Here is a 26,034-nt window from a genome sequence, read left to right as displayed (position 1 = left end):
TAACTGAATTCAGTACAAGGACAATGTTTATGCACGTTTTCCCGATATTAAACGCCATCTGACGCGACATATAACTATAAAAACGATACACGTCGTCGTTGTATTGTGTTTGTGAGTTTTCAGCTTGCAGCATAGCCTGGCTAGTGTTGACCGTTAGGATACTAAAAGTATGTATATTTTATTTGTTTGCTTTGTTAAGTCATTTGGAATGGCAAACGGTATGGGTTACTTTGTGTATGCATATAATAATTGAGTCTACCAGCATTTAAAGTTGTATGAAGTGAAATTTGGCATAACATGGATGTAATGTCCGGTTTAGGCCAATAACATAAACAGTTAACAATATGTCAACATATTTCTCATACTGTAATTTTGACTCTCAATTTTGACGTAGATATTTGAAATAACGACCTCTTCGTGTGCGCTCTACCGGCATAGTATTCTTAAAATATCAGTTAATTCATAATTCTTATAATAATATATAAACAATAGTTTGACCATTGACCTAACACTTATAGAGCTTGGTCTTATTCTCAACACAGTAAGCCATCTATGTCTCTCAGGTCAAGATGTTTGAAAATCCACCATTGCTGGAACAAGTTACTCTAAGAACAACGTATTAAGGTTTTATATTTTTTCGTGGACATTAGATCTTTGAACTGTTGTCTTGAACTGTGAAAAAGAGAAGTCCAACTAGCCATGCTTGCAACTTCTGCCAATATACTGGTAAACCCATCAATAATGTACAAAGTAATGATCTGGTCAATGCGTTGACCTTTCACCTAAGATAGAGAGGTTTACCTTGACCGAATGGCAGATTTATATGGGATACAGCGCTTCTAACTTTGGCATGTGATTTTAAAACCCATTCCTCTAGACAAAGTTGTTTAGACAATAGTACATGCTGGTTCTTTTACCTGAATCTTTAATTGAACTTGAGCTTTCATTTGACCTGTCTTACGCAGGTACCTTATTAACACCCATGACAATCCCTTTCACAATGAATATCATTATGCAAACTCATTTAAAATACAATATTGGACGAAGTGTAAGATGGTGATGTTTCGATATTGACTAGTGACTTTGAAATATGGCATTGACCTTATATGAATTTCCTACTGCTACCAACAGTCTTATGTTATTACTTTTGTCAAGATATTTAAAGATCCATTGATGCTGAACACAGTTATTCTCCAGACAACGTGTTTATGACATATTAACAACTTATTTAAACTTAAACTTTGAATTGTGACAATTGCCATGCATGTAGGGACCTCTGTCTTGCGCAGGAAACTGCAAGTCTCACACAATCACACAGATTGATTAAATTATTTGACAAAATATCCATTCTTTATAATGCGCTTTCGATTACCGGGTAATTTATTATACTAGCATTATACATTTTACCTTGAACTGTGACATTGACGTTTGCAATTGGGGTCTGAATGTTGCGCGTGAAAGTTTTAAGACATGGTAAATAGCGTGTGTTTTAGTCTAGTCGCAACGCAAATATAAAATCAAAGGGGAAACGGTTGTTCTTTTCCAAGCCTTTCCTGTTTTGGGCAGACGAAATAGATATTTACTATAGTATTTCGTAATTCTTACAATATTAATTAAGAAACTGTTTTCTAACATTTTCTTCCAAAAACATTGCTTACACCATTTTTAGTTAATTTTTCTAAGACCGTTTTACGTGGAAAAAACGATCTCAGAAACTAAAACAAATTTTGTTCGTAAAACAATTCTGTTATTGGCAAAAGCGAGTTATTTTTAGAAAATTACCATCTACAAGGCAAACTAAGAATTACGTCCCTTGAAAACAAAGGGTGACAATTATATTACTACTTCATGCGAGGTAGGTGACAATCATCTAAAGGCCCCCGGTTTAATCCCGGGTTCCGGCACGAACGGAGCAGTTCGGCGGCTGACAATTTTTTTACAGTCAGGTTAATTAATATAATAAAGCTTTATTTTATGTAGACATTTTAAAATCCATTTTACTACAATTGGACATTTTTATTAAAATTAATGGATGCCGCGTGGTGACAACGTTAATTAAAATTTCTTACATCACTTAAATATCTTATAAAAAAAGACACGTGTTTTTATATTAACAAATAAATGCAAACAACACATCTATTATCCATGTATTTTTATGGTTGTCTATCATAGGCCCTAAGTACTATCCCTACCACATATAGAGCGCGACACGTATTATTGATTGTAACAATGAGTTGCGATAAAGGAAGCAGCCGCTTATCAAGGAGGAGCTGTGTCCCAGCAACCCGTTTCCCTAGAGTCAAGCACTCCTCGGAGTTTTTTTTTAAGAACCACATATAGAGCGCGAAGCGCGACACGTAAAACTATCCAGGTGGTATGGGCCCTCTAGCATTATCCGACCATTTACGTCCATAGTTATCTTCCTTAGAATTTGAGAAATTTTGAAATCGTTGTTCGAAGTCCAAAATTTTCATTCGATTGTTCCCAAACTTGCACAGGTTTTTAATCTATGAGGACCCAACCCAAACTCTATATGAGCAATATCGGACCATAAGTCCAGAATTATGTCTCTTTGAATTTAAAAATAAAAGTGAAAAACTGCTTGGTTAGGTGATTATGTCAACATTTTTCATTAGATTCTTTCCAAACTTACAGTGTCTTCATATCAATGAGCATTTTTACCTCATTTAAAATGAGAAACATCAGGACAATAATACCAAAAAAATGTCTATTAAATTTGGCAAAATAAACAATTTCCACTTGTTTAAAAGATTTCACAACTTTCGTCTGATCTTTCCAAACTTGTTAAGTGTTATTATATCAGTATTACTCGAACCCTATTGAAAATGATGAATATCGGAGTAATAAATCTATTATCATCTTTTACTGAATTTAAAAGTATTGTGAAATGCAGCTTCTTTATGAAATTTACACTTTTCATTCAATTTTTTTTCAAACTTTTACAGTGTTTTCATATCAATGAGTACTCAACCCCTATCGTAAATGAGCAACGTAAGAATAAGTTCAGAATCATCTCCCCTTGAAGTTGAGAAAAATATGAAATTACGCTTACAAGATGAAGCAGATTGTTTTAAACATACACAGTTATCGAGGGGTGAACGGAAGACTGTTGTATCTCATATTAAATAAAGAAGGAGATACTGCAGTTTTCCGTTCAGCCCTCCGTTATAACAAAACATCATAAATACTGGTTATTTGGGGGTTATAACACACAATTATAGATAATGGTTATACCAGTATCTTTTTCTATTTTGTTTAAAATAATCGGCTAATATATTAATATTTACAGTAGAAAAAAATCGTTCAATGTAACTTCATTGAGTGCCTTTTACACTGAAATTCCCGACGCCCTTTGATGCTTTGCATCAATACTTATCTTGTATATTGTTTCAATGAAAATCTCTTTGACAAATAATACAAGGTCGTGGATGTTAATTGAATATACACCCGCAACGTGCACAATGTCAGACTGCATTTATCATATTGTAATCTCTGGTATGTAAGCAATACGCCTTGGTTGGATGCACGTTACACCCACCTTCCTAATTGTATGAGTGTGTGGCAACTCATTTACTGCTTCACTGATTTTGAGAATGTATCTAGGTGCTATTTATGGCCCAGTTTTATTTGAGCATGGTTTGGAAATATCGAATTTGGATTATGAAACCGTTGGCTATAATTTACCACTGAGAAAGTCCTGGATAAATTATTTAAATGGCCAACGGGTCTGTAACCTACATGTACATTTTTTTGGAAGTCGCACATTTTTCGATAATCATTTAGTCATTTAGATAAGTGTATCTTATTTTGTAAACTATCCCAGATCATGGAGACTTTAAGTGCTGATATACCATCTCCCACTGGCGTCTGCGGCTATTGTTTTACTCATTCATAAAACCATTGTATAAAAGAATTTTGATTTAAGGACACAGTTGATTGTTTTCTGTTTTCCTAACGTTTGACAATACTTACATATACACGGGTAAGTAGCATTGCAAGCAAATCAATGAGTCAAATACCTTAATTCAACGTACTACATCATGCGAGATTTTCTTGTTCTTATCTATTACTTTTATAACCAAACGCTAACTATAAACATATAATTAAAAATGAAAAATAAAAATGTCACCGACATGGAGCGGTCACTCAAACGAATATGGGTTATAAACCGGTTTCGGAGCTAGCCTAATCTCACAGTTAAATGCGAATTTATAACAAACCAAATGTGCGCCTGAAACGATGTCACATATCTAGCCTAATCTAACAGTTAAATGAGAATTAATAATAAACCAAACGTGCGCCTGAAACGATGTCAATCAAACTCAAACTCAAACAAAAATGATAAAATTTAAAACATAAATTTGAATGCATGTGCGTGAAGTTCCGTCTCAGATAAGCCCGTGCAGTCTGCACAAGCTAATCAGGGACGACACTTTACGCAGTACTTATATTTTCAGATTAAAGAAAGTCTCTTCTAAGCAAAAATACAGTTTACGCGGAAAGTGTCGTTCCTGATTATCCTGTGCGGACTTCACAGACTAATCTGGGACGGCTATTTACGCACATGCATTACACCCCCTTTTCACAGAGCACGGCCCATATATAATTTAGTTGCACGTTAATATACGTCCCAATCAACATCAAGTGATCCCTTCAGTATTGTCGGGGATGTGAGAATTGAAGAACTCCTCAGCCACGTACATTATGTTCGAAATGAAGCAATTAACATTGGAACGATCGAGCTATGTATTGGTAATGCCATAGGGATTGGTGGATTTCACTGGTGTCATCCAAATATTCAGGCAATCTTGCTCATTTTTATCCGACTGTATATTTATTGTGCCTTAACGTAATGTAATATAACAGTCGTGATATTTAAATCAATATAAACTAATAACTGTAAACAAATACGGTATTTTAGCACTTTTCGTTTTTCGTCAATCGCGGTTGACGGTCCCTTTAAAAGGTACGTTAACAGAAACGCCCCAGTAACGTTGCAACACAATACTATTGTAAACTGATTTTTCTGTAAAAACTTCTCCTTTGCGAACATAGAACTATTGATCACTCAACAGGACAATAATAATGAACCGCGACACACATTTTTAAATTGTATTTTGTTGTGGACACGATTATTACGTTGGTTTGTGGCTTGCATTAAAGGAGCGTTTTGAAGTCCGGTCCCGTATTTGTATAGCGAATCAAACCCCTATTGAAGTGAATAAACGACTAATAGTGAGGTGTGCGTGCATGACGTAGTTTATCAACAGCCAATCGACATAAAGCGGGGGCAAAGTAAGTACCATGGCCATGCGGAACAGCAACATATATCTATTTAAGCTTGTTGTGGTGTTATACGAGGGAAGAGAAGGATTTTGCTGCAGGTGAGCTCAGATGTGTTCGTTGAAATTACAACTCTATAATTTAATCATTTATAATATGTTCATAGCCTTAATATTTTTGGTATTATTATAATTATTATTATCATTATTTATACACTAGAAACTTTCTTAAATAATAGTATAGCTGTTGCTGTAATGAAATATTTGAATTGACATTAACTTTATATTTTAATAAATTCTAAAGCCATGATCAGATTAGATTATCGCATTTTAATTTTATCACTCGTGTTTAGTTGAAACGTCGTTGTGCCATGTAAATGACAACCAAACTTTTTAATAAAGGGACATGTAAGGCCATGGATATTTTTGTTAATAAAACTTTTTCTTACGGAATTCCTTGTATCCAGGATTTCCTTGCAAGGCATATGTATTATATATTTATTATGATGTCTTTATGTGTTAAAAACTAACATAGTATACCCCTATGCGTCGAACAAATGGATTTGTTCTATCAAACTTTACAATAATAATAAAATTGGCCCTTTAAAGTGAATAAATGTAGAAGACTCAACGCTCGATTCATGATCTACGTATAACGTATACGCAAATGGTGCAACGCATTTAATGTCTTTTCCCTCGAGCATCTGTATTTAATTGTGTACTTAGTTTGAGGCAAAAGATCTTTTGTTCTATACAGGTCCAAGCTTGTTACCTTAACCACGTATTACTACGTCTTCATGATATGGATTCAATATACTAGACATCCCTAATTTTGGAAATAAATTGATCCAATTTAGAAGGATGGGAGAGTCCACTAGGCATCAATGGGTTAACCATGTATTACTACGTCTTCATGGGATGCATTACGATGGACTTTATATTATATCATCATAGGTTCTTAAATATTGTCATTAACTAGAAATTTAGTAGACACCTAACTTATACCCTTATACCTATTTATCGTGCCTCAACGATGTTATTTCGCTGCTCAAGAGTTTCATAACCAATAAGTAATCAACTTGCAATTCAATCGGATAAAATGTCTCTTTAATTTCTTGTAGTTTGTTTTAAGTTTGGGGTTTCACGCAATACTTAATCATGTTTAAGTTTATTTTCGTATTATATGTATTATCTTGTATCGAAACAGCTGAAATACAAGACTAACGGACAATAATGTATGTCTTTAAAATGTTCATGGAAGTTTATCTGCCTCATTTACTCAAACCAAATCAAAGCAGATATCATTAACAGTATATGTTTGGCGAATGCATAATGTGTACTTCAATATTTAAGTTCAAACGTTACGACTTGCAGATTATTAACAAACGAAATAGAGAAAACATTACGACTTGACCAATTCTTATATTCTAGAGAGAATACGCGGTGAATATTGACTGAGCTTGCAGATGTCGCTTAATACGTTTTATGCGGAATGAAATATTAAGGAATATGCATTCTTGTTTGTCTAAATATGTTTAAACTAATCTTAAGGAATAATTATACGCCCGTTTTCAAAACGGGACGTATAATAAGATCACCCTTGGAGGTGCGGCGGCGGGCGCCGGGGTCCACTACAGTGTCCGCTCTCTAATTTAAATAGTTTTCATCCGATCTTCACCAAACATGGTCAGAAGTTGTATCTAGACAATATCTAGGTCAAATTCGAATATGGGTCATGCCGGGTCAAAAACTAGATCACGAGGTCACTTAGTGCATTTCAAGCATTTAGCATGGTGTTCGCTCTCTAATTGAAGTAGTTTTTATCCGATCTTCACCAAATTTGGTCAAAAGTTGTGTCTACATAATATGTTGGTCAAGTTCAAATATGGGTCATGCCGGTCAACAATAGGTCACCTGGTCACTAAGTGCGTTTAAACAATCGCCATTGTGTATTTTACCCTAGTCCATTAGTTGTGATCTGCTACACTTGTTTCGCCGGTTTTCGCCGCCCGTGCTTTTCACGATTTTAAGGATATTACCACTTTAATGGTAAAGTTATCAAGTTGTCCAAAACCTTCAAACGGGCATATCTTGTGACAGTTTGGCACTCTTGTTTCATCATATATTGACAAAATCACAAGATCTGAGGACTAGCATATTCATAATTTGATCCACATTGGACTACGACCAACGTTGCAAATTATCATGGTATTATATCCTGCATAATACATTAACATCGGTCGGTTCCCCTGGCATTTTGCCGAATGAAAAAGCAACATTATAAATAAGAAAAATGCTTTAAAAGTGTTTTTGTTTTGTAATGAAGTATAATGTACACGTCATTTTAATGTTCATTTGTTTTAATGTCATCTGGATATAGAATTATTATGATGTATAAACAATATACGAACAATAACAACATAAATATAAGATTTATAATGTGGCTAATATTCTACCAAGTTGAAACATACAGACTTTCAAATACGTACATGCACAAAGCACTGCGCATAAATATATGCGAGAAATGTGAATAACAACGCGTCTCATGTTCGCTCATTGCAAACAGAGATTATTATAACACTTCCACTTCTATATCGACAAAGGAAGTTCGCTCCCTTGGTTTCACATGTTAATTGAGAAAATCGTGACAATCGGACATAATTTATTCATATTCGCTAAAACTCATAACTCATTGTGTCACACCGGTCTTTACTGACCTGTGTGAATGCGCGCTAAGCATTGTGGGAAACGGACTTTTTTCCATCATGGCGTTGGTAAACATAATAAACACGGAAGTGAAAAATGGTAATTAATTATTATCAAAAACAGGCCCCATCAAACCGGGCCAGCTGTAATATATAGTTGGATGCAGTTTGTGCTTCAAAAGGAGCCACTTTTCATGTCAGTCTATTGTTTGTAAGAATCACTAAACACGTAACTTAGACTAACTAAACATGTTGCAAGACTGTATCTTCGAAATAGTTAATAAATCTAAATCATAAATAAATATTTATAATTAAATACCTGCTGAAATTTGAGAACGTAAACGATTTAAAATAATCGCTGTGAACATTGCAAGGAATCTTACATGTAGGCCTAATGTGTGAGAGGATTAGTCAGGGATAAAATAAAATGGAGTTCGAAGGATCTAACATTTTGAGGAAGACGTCATGGTATCTTGGACATTTGGCACTTTCATATATTTATTTAGTAGATACTGAAAATGCTGAATGTGCTAATTGCAACATCAAAGACAAGCAGGTGAGATTTTTACAGCTTTTTTTTTCTTGACATAATATTGTATGTTTTCCATTTAATTTATTGCCGTGTTTTTTTTTCACCATTTTGGGATGGTTTCCGGTCATTTCCCCCCCCCCCCCAGACGTTTCCTCCCCAAGACGTTTCCCCGCAAAGACAATTCCTCCCCAGACGTTTCCCCCCCATTTTAGTTTTAGTGCAGATGTTCCCCCCCCCCCCAATAAATTTATAATTGTTCGGTTGAAGTACAATCTTTGTTTATTATCAAAATTATTATTTTGTTTATGAAGTCTTTAATTAACTTTTAATATCTATGAAGCAGCTTGTATGGTTTTTTGGTTTTAGAATTGTTTTTTGGAGGGTTCAACTGAGTAATGATTGCATGTAAATCATTAGTAATTGCATGTTGGTGTACTAGTGGAATACATGGAATATCCTCAAAATCTTACTGAGTATCCAGGGGTTTTTTTTAGAAAAAGGGGAAGACGCTGGACGCTGGGTAAAAGGGGAAAATCGAGCGCGAAAAAGACATATTTGGGGAAAAAATAAAAACTGTTCATTTCAATGTCTATAACTCGCCTACAGACTTCAGGTTTTTTTTTAGAAAAAGAGACATGTCTCTGACCTTTTTGTTCTTAAACACATGAACAAGTATGATATTAAAGTCAAAGTCTGCCGATTGTCTACTTTCACTTTCACAATAATCCGACAGTATTAATCGATGTTGATTACATGTACCTCCGAATCCTGCTGGGTTTCAACGATTTTTGATGATTCATTCTTAAAAAATGCGTCAACGCAATTAATATTTTCCGAGTCCGAACGTTTTATTTTGTTCGTGTATGAACGCCAATTGTGAGACTTTTTTTCTGTTTTAACGTTTATACCCATCTTGGCTTTCACATAACCCGGATGAAAACTCGACTGGTTTTCGGTAATTAATTGACGAATCACCCTTCTCGCGCAAGACCGGAATCCAGTAAAATAGTCACATGATTAATACGATTAGTTGCCCGGTTTCCATGACGTAATTTAAGAGCTATATATAGAATCACTGGGATTCCCAGATTTGAGTGTTCGTCGGGGGAGAGAGAGAGCGAGATCGTTGTACATGGTACAAATAGGATAAGTGTCGACTTCCCAAAAGAAAGAAAAAAACATTTCTTTGAGGGTAAAATATTATATTTTGGTGAAAAATTATATTTTTGGAGGGGAAATGGTAGTTTTAAGGGAAAAATTCTGGTAGGGGAAGACGCCGATTATCGGCGTCACTTTCTTAGTAAAAAAAACCCCTGGTATCTTATACATGTTGCTCAACACAAATGCAACCAAGAATAATGTGTAATCAAGACCCGTTTTGAATACACAATTAACACCTTATTTCAGTTTGAGTGAACCTGGGCAGGGTTGTGCAAATGCAGTGTTTGTTGTTTTTTATCCAATTAAATATGGTCAATTGGTGAAATGAAAATGGTAAAATCAAATTAAAATTAATTTCGACACTGTTTTCCTTGTAACAGATAAATATGATAAATAAATATTTACTTTGTAACTGTCAACATTTTTTTCATGCATTCATATGTTTATTATCAAATTATTGGATGTCACTGATATTTTATTTTTTACTAATAACTCATTTAGACTAAATAAAACAGAATTGAACTTTCCGTGCACATTATTTCATTATTAATAATATAATTTATTAGCAAATGTAATAAAAACTTATTGATATAAGAAACACAAAACACAATTACCTGTTTTTATTAAATGAATTTGTGGAATTTAAGGAAAAAATAATAACTTATGAATTAAAAAAAAGGTAAATTTAAAGCAATTTATTAATAATAATTAAAACAGTGATAAACTACATAAAAATGTTTTTGTATGATAATGTACTAATCTCATCTTATGAATGACTATCCCCCTTCAAAGATGTCACCTAATCTCATCAATGATGATTAATGGGCCTGTATATTGCACCATAAGTACCCCTTTATACAATAGCTGTTATCTTGTTATATACACTTGCTAATCCAATTAACGCTTGTATATTGCACCACAAGTGCCTGATATATTGTTCAATGGTAGGTGTGTGTTGTTACTTAATATTAGTGAAAACATAACTTTCCTATTATTTGCCTGGTTCTGAAAATATTTTCATCGTTGAGTTTCCTTTAATTTTTAAAGAATATTTTTTAGAGGTAACACCTGAGTACTACAAATCAATGTAAAATGTTCATACTAGCTGTATTGGGACATTATAATTTAAATGTTACAAAACAATTTTATTTCTTTGTCTCAAAATAAATATCCCAATATGATATTTATTTAGTCAAAATAATTTGTGTTTCAGTTAAAACTTGGATATAGTTATTATTCTTCATTAAAAATCACAACTATTCCACTTTAAATGACCATCAAAGCTGTGTTTTTACTCAATTTTTCAAGGATCTCAATAAATGAAAGAAACAATACAGGTACTTATAAAAACAATTCTAATTAGATCTATTTAATTGGTAAAATTTGTTTGAGGCTTCCCTAAAAACAACCATAATAAATCATTTCACTGATCTATTGATATATTTATTTAATAGGCAGAATGACAAACAGAACTAGTGTGGTTTCTAGGGTCATAAATCTGGTCCCTAAGCCTTAATTGGTAATAATATGCATGCAGTGTTATGTCTCTGAAAGTGACAATGAAGCAAATCTGCCCTTAGGCTATTTCATTTCACTCACACAAAAGGAGATAACTTGCTATTAATTTAATAGTTACTTCTAACTTGTCTCCTTTCTGTATTAAGAGGGTTTTCACATTTTAAAGTTCAATTGGTCTTCAAAAGAATAAGCAATAAAAGTTCTTGATTTTGCCAACAAATAATGTTTACCAATTGTGGGTCTACTCTACTTTCTTTTAATAATTATTTCTAATTCTGTTTTTTTTTAATTTTTATATCAATGGAAAATGAAATATTTTTTCACTATTTTGTTTAAAAAGTACTTTAAGAAATCCAGGCAAGAATACATGACAAGTAAGGGTTGTGTCAAGAAGGTGCCATTTAAGGCCCTATTATCAGTTTTGGATGCCCTAACCTGTATAGGTGAGAAGACTGTGAGAAGACTGGGGACGTGGGGCATGAGGAACAACTAATACACAGTAATTGACAGGTTCGTGTTGAATCAAGCACAGAATTTTCTGAGCATTCATGATTCATTAGAATTGAAAAAAAATTCAATCAACCAGAAAAATCCAGTTGACCAACTTTGACTTATTTGCATGAACAGGTATAAAATAGTGGGTATTAATAGCTTAAGACATTATTGGCAACATGTCTGTTTAATTTATATTATCAATATTGTTAATTAAGCATGGAATATTAATCAAAATTGGGGGTAAAGTTCAATCGACCAGTATTGACCAGTAATGACAAATTTGGGAGTATTGACCGGGGCGGTTTTAACCAGTAAAAACCGCCGGTTAAAACCGGGGGCGGTCGATTGGTGCCAACCCTGGGTGTACTAAAGGAATACTAGAGGAATACATGGGATATTCTCAAAATCTTACACATGTTGTTTTTAATATAATTAAATAGGATCAATTGATGAATTAATTCAGTTTGTGTAAACTTGGGCTGGGTTGTGGAACTATAGTTATTTGTTGTTATACAATTAAATAGGGTACTATGTAACTGTCAAAAAAACATATGCATTCACACGCATATAATTCAATTATTGGATGTCACTGATAATTTCAATTTTACTAGTAGGTAATTAAGACTAATTAAAACAGAATGGGACTTTCCTTGCAAAGTATTTCATTATTAATAATATAATACTATAATTAGCTAATGTAATCAAAACATATTGATATTTAACCAGGTTTTCCGAAGGAAAAAACTGGTTATTAGATTGGCGAATGCGGGCGGGCTGGCTGGCGGGCTGGCTGGCGGGCTGGCGGAATAAGCTTGTCCGGGCCATAACTATGTCGTTCATTGTCAGATTTTAAAATCATTTGGCACATTTGTTCACCATCATTGGACGGTGTGTCGCGCGAAATAATTACGTCGATATCTCCAAGGTCAAGGTCACACTTTGAGTTCAAAGGTCAAAAATGGCCATAAATGAGCTTGTCCGAGCCATAACTATGTCGTTCATCGTCAGATTTTAAAATCATTTGGCACATTTGTTCACCATCATTGGACGGTGTGTGGCGCGAAATAATTACGTCGATATCTCCAAGGTCAAGGTCACACTTTGAGTTCAAAGGTCAAAAATGGCCATAAATGAGCTTGTCCTGGCCATAACTATGTCATTCATTGTGAGATTTTAAAATCATTTGGCACATTTGTATCATGGGACGGTGTGTCCCACGAAAGAATCACGTCAATATCTCCAATGTCAAGGTCGCCACGACTAAAAATAGATTAAAAAAAAAAACTTACAAAGGGGGTTAATTTTTTTTGGTCATTTCAAAAGTTCAGTTTGAGTTTTCTCCCTTTATCAGATTTTTTTTTCACAATGAAAACCTGGTTTTGTGACAATTTTGTCTCTTGTTTAATAATTTAACTCAATGATATTAATAATATTAAAATTTTCCCCAAAAAACTAGGGCAGGAAGATAGGAAGGATTTTTTTTTTGGAAAATCAACAGTGTTGTCAGTGTAAAATATTTGCAAAGCTTCTTCTGAGTTTGAACTTCAGTTTTGCATTTTGTGACCTGCAACATATTCTATGCTACTTTATTTCACTATGGTAAGTCATTAAAGTGTTATTTATTTTTCAACTATATAATGTGCTAATCTCATATAATGAATTACTACCCCATTTAAAAATGACACCTAATCTAAATTCATTAATACAATAGTTATAATTGTTTTATTGTAATTTGTAACATACTATTCCACTAAAAATGACCATCATAGAACATCAATGCCGTGCTTTTACTAAATTTTCAATGATTTCAATTATTTAAAGAAATAAATTTATCAGGCACTTGTAAAAAATATATAATAAGGGTGTCAAAATTTAACAAACTGAACAAGTCAATTTGAACTTCTCTTGCAATGCAAATGGAGCCACTTGAAATATCAAATTGTTCCCATACTAGTCGGCAATATAACTATGACATTGTGTCTTTTCAAAACATGCATCAGACACACCTTCTGAAACTTTTTAAGCGGTTTTGAAAACGCTATTTCATTGCAAACTTTCGTCAATAAAGGATACATGTTGTTATACAACCGGAAGTGAAAGTTCTGTTTTTAAAAAAATGAATAAAGAGCGAAATAGTTGAAAACTAACGAAAATTATAATTGATACTAACATAAGACCGTAAGACTGAACAAAATAATACTTAACTTTTAAATCATAACATGAATGTTTACTTATAAAGCAAATTCTTCATTCATCCGCGGACTTCTTTGTGTCGTAGTCATAAATGCCTCCAAATGGAGGTGCGTGATGCGTCTAAGTATAGAGGTGACAATAACGTAGTGACGTCACCATCTATGTATAGAATGCTCATAACTTACATTTCATACGGTGAATCTGAGACTAAAAAGTGACAAAACAACACATGAACAAGAACACATGCTTATTAAATGAAGTTATTTTGATGTATTTCACATTACCATAAGCGGCATAAAATCGTTCTTTTATGAACTAGTTAAAATTCTTAAGAAAACTTGTTTTAAAAAGTTATTTAAAATACAGCACCACTTACCGTCGTGTTCATATCAATTAAAGTTAAAAAGTGGAACCCCCCAAAAAGAACCCAACAAGTCACGTGATCCTGCACCCTAGAAAAGCTGTAACTGTGCTGTAACTAAATATAGACGTGTAAGTCTATACATGTTGTATTTTATTATGAATAATTTAAATCGGCACGATGAGAAAGTATTGACCCATTACAACTAGAGAAAAATACGTAAGTTTACAGCTGATACATTACAGCAAGATCGTTTTAACAATTTGTATTTGACATAAAAAATGAAAATAAAAAAATAAAATAAAAAATCAATCTCACATAAAAGGATAACGAAAACGGCGACCACGAATTGCAATCGGATCCTAGTCGTATAAGTTGAACCGTTTTGCTCCGCATTGCATTTGATTTGAACTAGTATATTTTGACCTTATGTGCGGGTTGTATATTTGTAGTAAATTTATATAGACACAGGTTCGGGTCGGTTTATATATTCTACAATTTGCTTTCGTCGTAAAAATACTGGAAAATGTTGGCTGCTTAACGCGGATAGGCTAGGAAACTTCCATAATCGGCGTGCGCGCCCAATATTTTAAAAGACGTTGTGAAGAGAATACTCTCTAAACATAAGAGCAGTTTGTGCAAATCCGGTATAAAATTATGAGCGATTGTAAATTTATGTCGTTTTGCTCCTTGATGTTGTTGCAAAATATCATTACTGTAGAAAATAAGTAAAATTACATTGGTGTTTGCATTTTTTGTGGTCGTTTTCTTGGCCTTCGTTGAACTTCATGTCATGTGACTGTAATATAAAAAAAATCAAAGAGCGAACAACTGTAGTAACATAAGCGCTTTGATTTTATCTCAAATGTAACATAATTTTATGTCACGTTTTAATCATAGAAGTTCTTTTTGTCATCACTGCCTTGTATTACTATTGATTTGTCTGATATTTAGTACAATTTTGCATTGTTATTCACGTAACTGCTCTTCACTTTTACCATATACAGTATAGGATGATTTTATTTTTAATGAAGTCTTCTGTTCTTAATACATTTTTTTGCAATTGCATAATATTGCTCTTATAACATTCGCGTTACATTTGCATACTTCTTGCAAATCTGTATCCTATTTAATTTACTTGCATGTATAGTCAGACTAACGATAAACTAAAAAAAATGGAGTTATCTTTTGTGTCTTATTTATAGTAGATAATGATATACAGCTTTGATGTAACCGAAAGAATAACGATAATATTATTTAAATGATAATACAGATTTTTTATTGTTTTATTACATCAACTTAATATTTACAGATTCTTGACACCAGAATGCAGAGTTTAACAACTGTCACCTTGTTAGCAATGTTGGTATGCTCCTCGAACGGCTTGTTGGTACGTTCTCTTCCGGTATCCTCGCAGGACGTGATAATCGATGACAGGAGAGGTAGAACGATTGAGCTGGATGCTAAACTTCGTTCTCTGGAAGCGGATATCAATAAACTTACGAGTGAGATAGGTACACATACAGCTTTTGCTTATACCACTCGCTGATATGTCCCCATTTTCGAGTGCTTATATCTCAGAGTAAGGTAACAGTGCAACACGACCTGTCACTTTTTCTACTACATACTTGGAACTTCACATATGTGTTCAGGGTTACTTTGTGCATTCCATAACCATGTTCCATAACACTGATCTACATTTTAGCAGCATCATGTCCCTTTTTAATTTCAAATATCAGCATAAATAAATACATAAATAAATAAATAAATAAATACATAAATATGATATTAATTAGTGAAAACACCATTTTGAAAGATAAATAATCAAATTATAACGAAAAATTAACTTTTCTGAAAAATAATTTGTTCACTTTCAAATATATATATATTACAAGGTATCCAACTTAACATCACCCGAAAACAGGGTGCATCACTTTGAACAGCCATAACTTCATCAATTGATCAGCGATTTTGAGCTCCACTGGCCAAAGGCCAGCGGGGCTTATGTCATGGTCCTGTGTCCGTCGTGTGTGCGTCCGTGCGTGCGTCCGTGCGTGCGTGCGTTAACTTTTTCTTTAAACATCTTCTTCTCCTAAACTACTGGTCCATTTCTGATGAAATTTCTCAGGAATGTTCATGTGGTGAACCTCTTTCAAATTTGTTCAAATTATGCCCCTGGGTCAAATTTGACCCTGCCCCGGGGGGTCAAACAATTGAAAATTTGCTTATATAAGGCCTATTTTGTGCAAACTTTAAAAATCTTCTTGTCCATAACCATTGGGCCTAGGGCTACCAAATTTAGTATAAAGTGACATCTTATAGTCCTCTAACAAGTTTGTTCAAATTATGCCCCTGGGTACAAATTTGACCCTGCCCCGGGGGGTCAAAAAATTGAAAATTTGCTTATATAAGGCCTATTTTGTGCAAACTTTAAAAATCTTCTTGTCCATAACCATTGTGCCTAGGGCTACCAAATTTGCTATGTAGTGACATCTTATAGTCCTCTACCAAGTTTGTTCAAATTATGCCCCTGGGGTCAAATTTGACCCTGCCCCGGGGGGGTCAAAAAATTGAAAATTTGCTTATATAAGGCCTATTTTGTGCAAACTTTAAAAATCTTCTTGTCCATAACCATTGGGCGTTGGGCTACCAAATTTAGTATGTAGTGACATCTTATAGTCCTCTACCAAGTTTGTTCAAACTATGCCCCTGGGGTCAAATTTGACCCTGCCTCGGGGGGGTCAAAAAATTGAAAATTTGCTTATATAAGGCCTATTTTGTGAAAACTTTAAAAATCTTTACGTCCATAGCCATTGGGCCTAGGGCTACCAAATTTGGTATGTAGTGACATCTAATAGTCCTCTACCAAGTTTGTTCAAATTATGCCCCTGGGGTCAAATTTGACCCTGCCCTGGGGGGTCAAGAAATCGAAAATTTGCTTGTTTAAGGCCTATTTTGTGCAAACTTTAAAAATCTTCTTGTCCATAACCGTATGGCATAGGGCTACCAAATTTGGTATGTAATGACATCTTATAGTCCTCTACCAAGTTTGTTCAAATTAAGCCCCTGGGATCAAATTTGACCGATCCCCAGGGGTCACAAAATTGAACATATGCTTATATTTGGCCCATTTTGTGCAAACTAAAAAAATTCTCTTGTCACTAACCATTGGGCCTATTTCTACCAAATTCGATAGGTAGTGACATATAATAGTTCTCTACTTAGTTTGTTCAAATTATGCCCCTGGGAACAAATTTGACCTTGCCCCAGGGGTCACACAAATGAACATATGCTTAAATAAGGCCTATTGTGTGCAAACTTTAAAAATCTTCTTGTTCTTAATTATAGAGCCTAGGGCTACTAAATTTGGTATGTAGTGATATCTAATAGTCCTCTACCAAATTTGTTCAAATTATTCCCCTGGGCTCAAATTTGACCCGGCCCCGGGGCTCACAAAACTGAACATATGACGTTTACCAGTGGAGATTACTGCGGCCGTTTGGCTGTGACCAACAACAACATCAACATCTTGAAAACATGAGATAAAACCCTGTCATTTAGCCATTTTAGGTCAGATGGTGACTGCTTACAAAGGCATTGAAGTAAGAATATGTGTTATGAATGTTTTTCTTACAAACTGAAAAAAGTCGGGTTTTATTTTAATATGTCGAAAGTGACCATATATCCGGATGAAAATATTTTGGACGACATGTTAATTTCATGTCTTTTGTAGTGTTTAAACCATTTTTAGCTCATCTATTTTTTGAAAAAAAAATATGAGCTATTGTCATCACCTTGGCGTCGGCGTCGGCGTTGGCGTTGGCGTTGGCGTCGGCGTCCGGTTAAGTTTTGCGTTTAGGTCCACTTTTCTCAGAAAGTATCAATGCTATTGCATTCAAACTTGGTTCACTTACTTACGTTCATGAGGGGACTGGGCAGGCAAAGTTAGATAACTCTGGCGTGCATTTTGACAGAATTATGCTCCCTTTTTATACTTAAAAAATTGAAAATTTTGGTTAAGTTTTGCGTTTAGTTCCACTTTTCTCAGTAAGTATCAATGCTATTGCATTCAAACTTGGTACACTTACTTACTATCACGAGGGGACTGGGCAGGCAAAGTTAGATAACTCTGGCATGCATTTTGACAGATTTATTTGCCCTTTTTATACTTAGAAGATTGACAATTTTGGTTAAGTTTTGTGTTTAGGTCCATTTTATTCCTTAAGCATCAAAGCTATTGCTTTCATACTTGCAACACTTACTAACTATCATAAGGGGACTGTGCAGGCAAAGTAATGTAACTCTGACTGGCATTTTGACAGAATTATGTGCCCTTTTTATACTTAGAAAATTGAAAATTTGATTAAGTTTTGTGTTTAGGTCCACTTTATTCCTACAGTATCAAAGCTATTGCTTTCATACTTGCAAGATTAATGAACTATCATAAGGGGACCGTGCAGGCAAAGTTATGTAACTCTGACTGGCATTTGGACGGAATTATGGGCCCTTTATACTTAGAAAATTGAAAATTTGGTTAAGATTTATGTTTTGGTCCACTTTACCCCTAAAGTATCATAGATATTGCTTTCATACTTGGAACACTCACAAACTATCATAAGGGTACAGTAAAAGGACAAGTTGCATAACTCTGGTTGTCATTGTTACGGAATTATGGCCCTTCTTTGACTTAGTAACTTTTAATATATGGTTAAATTTTGTGTTTCGATCCACTTTACTTCTTAAGTATCAAGGCTATTGCTTTCAAACTTCAAATACTTACATGCTATCATGAGGTTACTGTACCTGGCAACTTGAATTTTACTTTGACCTTTGAATGACCTTGACTCTCAAGGTCAAATTATTAAATTTTGCTAAAATTGCCATAACTTCTTTATTTATGATTAGATTTGATTGATACTTTGATGAAACTACTCTTACCTGACATACCACAATAGACTCCACCCAAACCATCCCCCGTGCCCTCCCCCCCCCCTCCCCCCTTCCCCCTCCCCCCCTATTTTTTTTTTTTTTTTTTTTTTTTTAAGATCATCTCACAAATGACCACCACACCCTCACACTATACCCCCCCCCCCACCCCCCACCCCACCCCCACCCCCAATTTTTTTTTTTTTTTTTTTTTTTTTTTTTTTTAAGATCATCTCACAAATTACCATCACACCCTCACACTATACCCCCCCCTCCCATTTTTTAAAACTGTTATGTTTGAAATACCGTCCAACCATCGCACCCAAACCCCCCCCCCCTCCATCCCCCCCCCCCCGATTTTTTTTTCGCTTTTTTGGAAGATAATGTCCACAACCCCACACTATACACCCCTCTTCACTCCACTCCTCCCTCCTTTGTGATTGAAAATGAGAGTCCCTTCACCTTTTTTAAAAGAAAATAGATGAGCGGTCTGCACCCGCAAGGCGGTGCTCTTGTTATAATTTGTTATTGATTTTAAAAACACAACTTCCATGAACATAATTATTTCAAGAAAAGTCAATATATGATACTGCACAGTAAACTCAAACTTTGTATCCAAGAGAAGGTGTTGAAATTAATGAAGTGCAATGTTCTTAACTATCGTATATGCTGCTTTTTAATCACTAATGACTGATTGTTCCATTTGTGAATCGTGACTCATGAATTGTGGATATGATTGTCAATTGCTCAACAATCCATATATATTTCTGACCATTTTATAATTTTCTTAATATAAGTTATGAATTGATCTGAGAAGTCAAATGTATTACTTAATTAAATACATTTATAAATATAAAGAAATAATCTTTAGATTATCATAATATTCTCAGACCTGTTGGTCTTAGGGATGTGTGGGTTGATGAGCAATTTCTCCTTTTATCACAATGATTTCTACCCTACCTGATCATTTCCTTCATATTCCATTTTAATTTAATTGACGTCTGCAACCTCTTTCAAATTGGGAAAGTCCAAAATGTGTCGTTTGGTAAAGGGTTAAGGCATTTTGATTACTATGGGTCTTGTGAATCTGTTTCAAATCAAATGCGTAGATTTGATCTTCAGCATCTAAAAATATGTGACATAGAAAGAACGACAATATCTTTTGGAGTGATATATGTACCTTCGTTATAAGCAAAGGACCTGTGCAACAATTGCCGGGCTTTTAAGTCTGTTTAGTTAACACTGTAGTAACTTTTTCCATATATAAAAATGCTCACCCTTCCAACTTTAAAACCCCAGTGGGACTAGGGATAGAAAGAGAAAGTCAAATGCTTGAGTACATTTCAACCCATGCGCATTGAACGTTTTCTTCGCAAAGAAAAAACAGTGGAGCGATACAGGGCCATCATGGCCCTCTTGTCATTAACACGGTCTTATTCAACGCAGAAATAAATTTCATTTCTGGAAATGTACATACCTTGTAATGTTTCTACAAATGCTGAGTCAAATTTTTTAGTAATGACACGATACACAACTCGCGTGACCTACTTGACAGCTATCAGACCCGATTCATGAATGAAATCTTCAGAACCCAATTGTATAAACGCTGGTTAAAGTTACCGCTCGGTAGCTTTTAAACCTTGGTAGGTTTGCGGTTATTCAGGTTTAGTTACCGTCAAGGTAACTCGATTATATAAACACGAAATACCGCAAAGTAACTAAACCGCGCATAGTGGAATTTAACCAACGGTAAATTTAACCAAAACATTCCCACAATGCATTTTCTAATGACGTTATTTTCGCGCGAATTGTCACGCTTCGATTTCGTTTACAAACAAAATAAACAGCGTCATGTATTCTTTTTTATCAAATTCATTTACAAATGCTTTTACAATAAAATAAAGTGTACATTTTAACTATGAGTTCATCAAATTTTTCAAAATGTTTACGAACATATGTCACAGACCAGGGAAAAAAATATCATGATGTCGGGATTTGCCTCATTTAGCGGAATCCCTTGTGCTTCCAACTGCGATAGAGTGCTTGATAAGACGCCTAATTTTCTTGTTTTTTAAATGATGTAACATATTCATGGTCGTAGTAAAATGCTAGCCTATTCTTTTAATTTTGCTTATAACCCGTTTGCATATGACTGCGTTATAAAATAATCTCTTTCGCCAAAGAACGATGTTTACAAATTCAAAGCACAACGCTGAGTATATCCTTAACTTCAAATTACATCCGAAAATCACTCTGTCTGTAGTCCAATATTGCATATTGAAATTGTAAAAGTGCGAGTCTTTTTGACGATTTATTATAAACGCGACTTATTTTACACGTACATGCACTGTATATCGACGCATTTCAATCACAGGTGAAGGGCGCGTGGCCAAGTCACTTTAAACTATCAATTTGTCATAAAACAACAATTTTTATCATATTGACCAAAAAAAAACAAAACATTTTTCTGATATGTTATACCGGCAATTAAAAGTCGGTAACTTGTTGGTTACTGGTCGGTAAGCGTTTGTATAAAATTGGGTAAGTTATACCGATCGGTTAAAACCCAGTTAAAACATACCCTGCTTCTCTAGGTTGGTAAGTACAAGTAACCGAGAGGTAACTTCCACCAAATGGCCGACTCGCGCGACATTATAAAAGCTAACCATCGACAACCTTGAACATTTCGACAAGTAAACAGACAATTGCAGCTAATGACACTTTATTTGACTTAATTTACAGGGCAATACATTTTCCGACTTCGGACGACGAATTTAAGGACGCGCAGAACGTGATTTTATATATAATGTTATGGATATGCCGTGTGTGATCCGATGCATCAATGGCGCCCATGTTAAAATCATTTCTCCGAAAACCGTAAACGACAAAAGTACAAACAAAAACCAAAACACGTTCGAACTAGTATCTTACCTTTAATAATCCTTTAAAATCCATAAATAATCCATTTATCTCAATAATTGACGATTTTGCATCTAGGGTCTTTAATAATTATTTTAGCATAGTTTAATAAAGACCCTTATGCCATCCTACTGTATTACTATTTTCAAATGAGTTTATGAACTCGATAAACTTTCTTTTTCGTCACACGCTACGTCACGTACTCTACATTACTGCTGTTCAAATGAACCGGAGCAGTTTAACAAATAATAGCCGTTGGTAAACTCGGTTACATTTGCAGATTTCTGCATACAAACATATGTTTAAACTTACACAATGTTTTATTTGTCTATGGTAAATGCCCTTACTGTACACGAAAATAATTTAATATATAAGTAAACAAAGAATGAAAAACATTCCATTACACAACAGATAAATGAGTCGTTAATACCCGTGTAAAAATGGGACATTCCGAATTCCAGGGTGTTGCTATTTTTATCATCTTATACTTTACACATCTCTATGCCTAACATAAATTTAATCGGAAAGCAAATATTGCAGATTATTTATGAATTGTGCGATATTTGTATGGCTTGTTGTACATTCTAAAAATGTCAAAAGTATATGCACGGATTATAAACAATTCACATTGCACGAAATAAGGAAAATGTGATAAATTGACAATTGAAATCACAGGTGAAGGGCGCGTGGCCAAGTCACTTTAACACTATCAATTTGTCATAAAACAACATTTTTTATCATATTGACCAAAAAAAAAAAAAAATTTGTTCTGATATGTTATATATAACATATCAGAAATGTTTTGTTTTTTTTTTGTTGGTCAATATGATAAAAAATGTTGTTTTATGACAAATTGATAGTGTTAAAGTGACTTGGCCACGCGCCCTTCACCTGTGATTGAAATGCGTCGATATACAGTGCATGTACGTGTGAAATAAGTCGCGTTTATAATAAATCGTCAAAAAGACTCGCACTTTTACAATTTCAATATGCAATATTGGACTACAGACAGAGTGATTTCCGGATGTAATTTGAAGTTAAGGATATACTCAGCGTTGTGCTTTGAATGTGTAAACATCGTTCTTTGGCGAAAGATATTATTTTATAACGCAGTCATATGAAAACGAGTTATAAGCAAAATTAAAAGAATAGGCTAGCATTTTACTACGACCATGAATATGTTACATCATTTAAAAAACAAGAAAATTAGGCGTCTTATCAAGCACTCTATCTCAGTTGGAAGCACAAGGGATTCCGCTAAATGAGGCAAATCCCGACATCATGATATTTTTTTTCCCTGGTCTGTGACATATGTTCGTAAACATTTTGAAAAATTTGATGAACTCATAGTTAAAATGTACACTTTATTTTATTGTAAAAGCATTTGTAAATGAATTTGATAAAAAAAAAATACATGACGCTGTTTATTTTGTTTGTAAACGAAATCGAAGCGTGACACTTCGCGCGAAAATAACGTCATTAGAAAATGCATTGTGGGACTGTTTTGGTTAAATTTACCGTTGGTTAAATTCCACTATGCGCGGTTTAGTTACTTTGCGGTATTTCGTGTTTATACAATCGAGTTACCTTGACGGTAACTAAACCTGAATATCCGCAAACCTACCAAGGTTTAAAAGCTACCGAGCGGTAACTTTAACCAGCGTTTATACAATTGGGTTCTGGAGGCATGTGACTATACAACGTTTTCTTGCACTAGAAACTAAACCAGGTGCTGTGTTGTAGGAAACCAGAAAAGATCGAACCCAGGGAGTCAAAATCTGGGCGACACATACTTGCCACCTACTGGAAGTGAGTGCATGTATAGAACTGTTAACAATATTCTAATATGGAACATATTGAATCTGTGATGTACATGTACTTGTACTATGAAACAAAAACGCGTTAAAAAACTATACGATTGGGATAAGGCCAGTATATATGATTCTTAAAGGGATGATTTCACAATTTTAAGTGTGTACAATTTTTTCTTAAATAAACTTTGAATCTGTTTTTTTATAACTTTTTTTCATAAGTTGAGGTCAAAACCTCAAATTTATTGCAGGGTATAGGCACTTTTGCGACATAAAAATGTACTTTTGTACTTGTTCGCAGCCAAAACTTTACTTCAACAGGGCTGGTAACTGTGTGATTCTTATTCCCAGAGTAGTCTGTTGTTATTTATACTTAACATTATACATACTTTAATGATAAGATTTGTTTTAGGCCAATTAAATGCTAAGAGCTTAAACGGAAACAGTAAATTCGTTTAATTATCTGTTTACATGATAGTCGATGTTACTTTTAATAGTTCTTGAGCGTTATATTGTAAGTTGTAATTTGATATTTAAATGGACAACTATGTATAGTGGTTCGCAAAAATTAAGTTCAACAATAAAATTACTAATCGGCATTCTATATTTGTCTGCATGCTCATTTTCATTATCTACGTTAGTATACATTTATCTAAACGTACTTATTGTGTTAATGTTATACACTTACACCAGAAACTTGAATGTACTATGGTTTAGTGAAATAAGCAATATTGTTTTATATTTTACTTCAGAAAACGCAGCTTTCTCCGTTACACTTGAAAACGATCAAGTTATAGCAACTGGATCAGCGATACGTTTCGATACCGTGATCACCAACGTTGGTAACCACTACGATTTGTCAACGGGAGAATTTACTGCGCCGCAATCTGGCACATACTTCTTTTCGCTGAATATAGTTTGCGGACAACACAGCTACATGCATGTGGCGATATTCAGAAATAAGATCCCGGTTTTTAAGTCTTTGTGCGACGATCGATATGGGAATTCTCACCATCAAAGTGGCGGCACAACCATTTTGCAGCTGAACAAAGGTGACAAGGTCAGCGTTAGGATGACATACCCGCTTGCTGCTGAGAGTGAAGCTTTTGGGCGAGGAATGACGTCATTTACGGGGTATTTAATGCCATAGACGTATCAAATTATGTGCGATAAATGAGCGTATTAAATATGAATTTGTTTCCTTTTAATGTCAATTGTTAAAGAATTTACACTGGAAGATTTGTTTTTAAATGCTCATATCGTATAACAGACGAATAAAACATGTATGGCTTACGCAATATGGAATTTGTGCTGCGAATCTTAAACGGAATAAAATCAGGACGTATTCCTATGCCAAAAGCCCTACTTGTAAGGTGTCGATTCTAGGTGTAGGTCACATGGAAGTAACCTATTTACCGTTCATAATTTCTTAATTAAGTCAGGTCCAAATTAAACGAAACAAAGACGAGTGTTAGTAAATTCATCTTACACGCTAAAAACTATGGTAAAACGTTTGTTGTAAAAAATAATCCTAACCGTCGTGTAATTGTTAACAGTCCTTTACAGGTTTGAATGCAACTCAAATGCTGCATATTCGCGATATTAGCCAGAACGAATATCTTTTTCTACAAAATTTAATAAAGGTTGCACAAACATAACTATTTTACTCTTATAATTTATCGAAAAAAAGGAGGAAGTAGAAACCCCATGATATGGTTTTTATAGCTGTAGGTCACAGCTTTCAAAAATGACAACCATGGTGTCCATTGTTTCAAATAAAACATAACTAGATGCTTATACATAGAACTGCCTTAACTAATATGGTTGAAAAACCATCAAAGTTAAATAATTTCAACGCGTTCATTTCAACGCCAGTCAATTTCTATCGCGTCTCCAAAGGAATCCCAAATACGCATTTAATCTGATTATAACTATTTGGTTGTTGTTGTTGCTAATCTATAACTTAGGCGAAACTAACTAACCAACCAATGTTATTTTCAAAGTTCCATGCTTACAAACTTTAAGTTAAAAATTACATGTTATGTCAAAAATGATTTTGGTGAGCGTCTGAAATATTTTTTTCTACGTATTAAAATATCTAGGTATTTCA

General features: G+C 34.3%; 1 protein-coding gene across 2 annotated transcripts; it reads left to right on the top strand.

The window, feature by feature from the left end:
• On the top strand, positions 1-25,582 carry LOC127856186 (complement C1q tumor necrosis factor-related protein 4-like). Of its 2 annotated transcripts, none has more exons than XM_052392257.1 (4): positions 1-167; positions 15,581-15,782; positions 23,857-23,922; positions 24,677-25,582. In XM_052392257.1, the coding sequence occupies exons 2-4, from the start codon at positions 15,596-15,598 to the stop codon at positions 25,072-25,074; spliced, it is 651 nt and encodes a 216-aa protein (XP_052248217.1). In that variant the 5' UTR covers positions 1-167; positions 15,581-15,595; the 3' UTR covers positions 25,075-25,582. The 2 variants fall into 2 exon arrangements, with proteins under 2 accessions (XP_052248217.1, XP_052248219.1); XM_052392259.1 differs by lacking the exon at positions 1-167 and adding an exon at positions 14,324-14,399.
• The last annotated feature ends 452 nt before the right edge of the window (positions 25,583-26,034 follow it).

This window comes from Dreissena polymorpha, chromosome 13 (assembly GCF_020536995.1).
Source record: "Dreissena polymorpha isolate Duluth1 chromosome 13, UMN_Dpol_1.0, whole genome shotgun sequence".
In the NCBI taxonomy this organism is placed as follows: Eukaryota; Metazoa; Mollusca; class Bivalvia; order Myida; family Dreissenidae; genus Dreissena; species Dreissena polymorpha.
The sequence above is the reverse complement of the archived record's forward strand: the minus strand, read 5'-3'. Positions and strand labels throughout refer to the sequence as shown.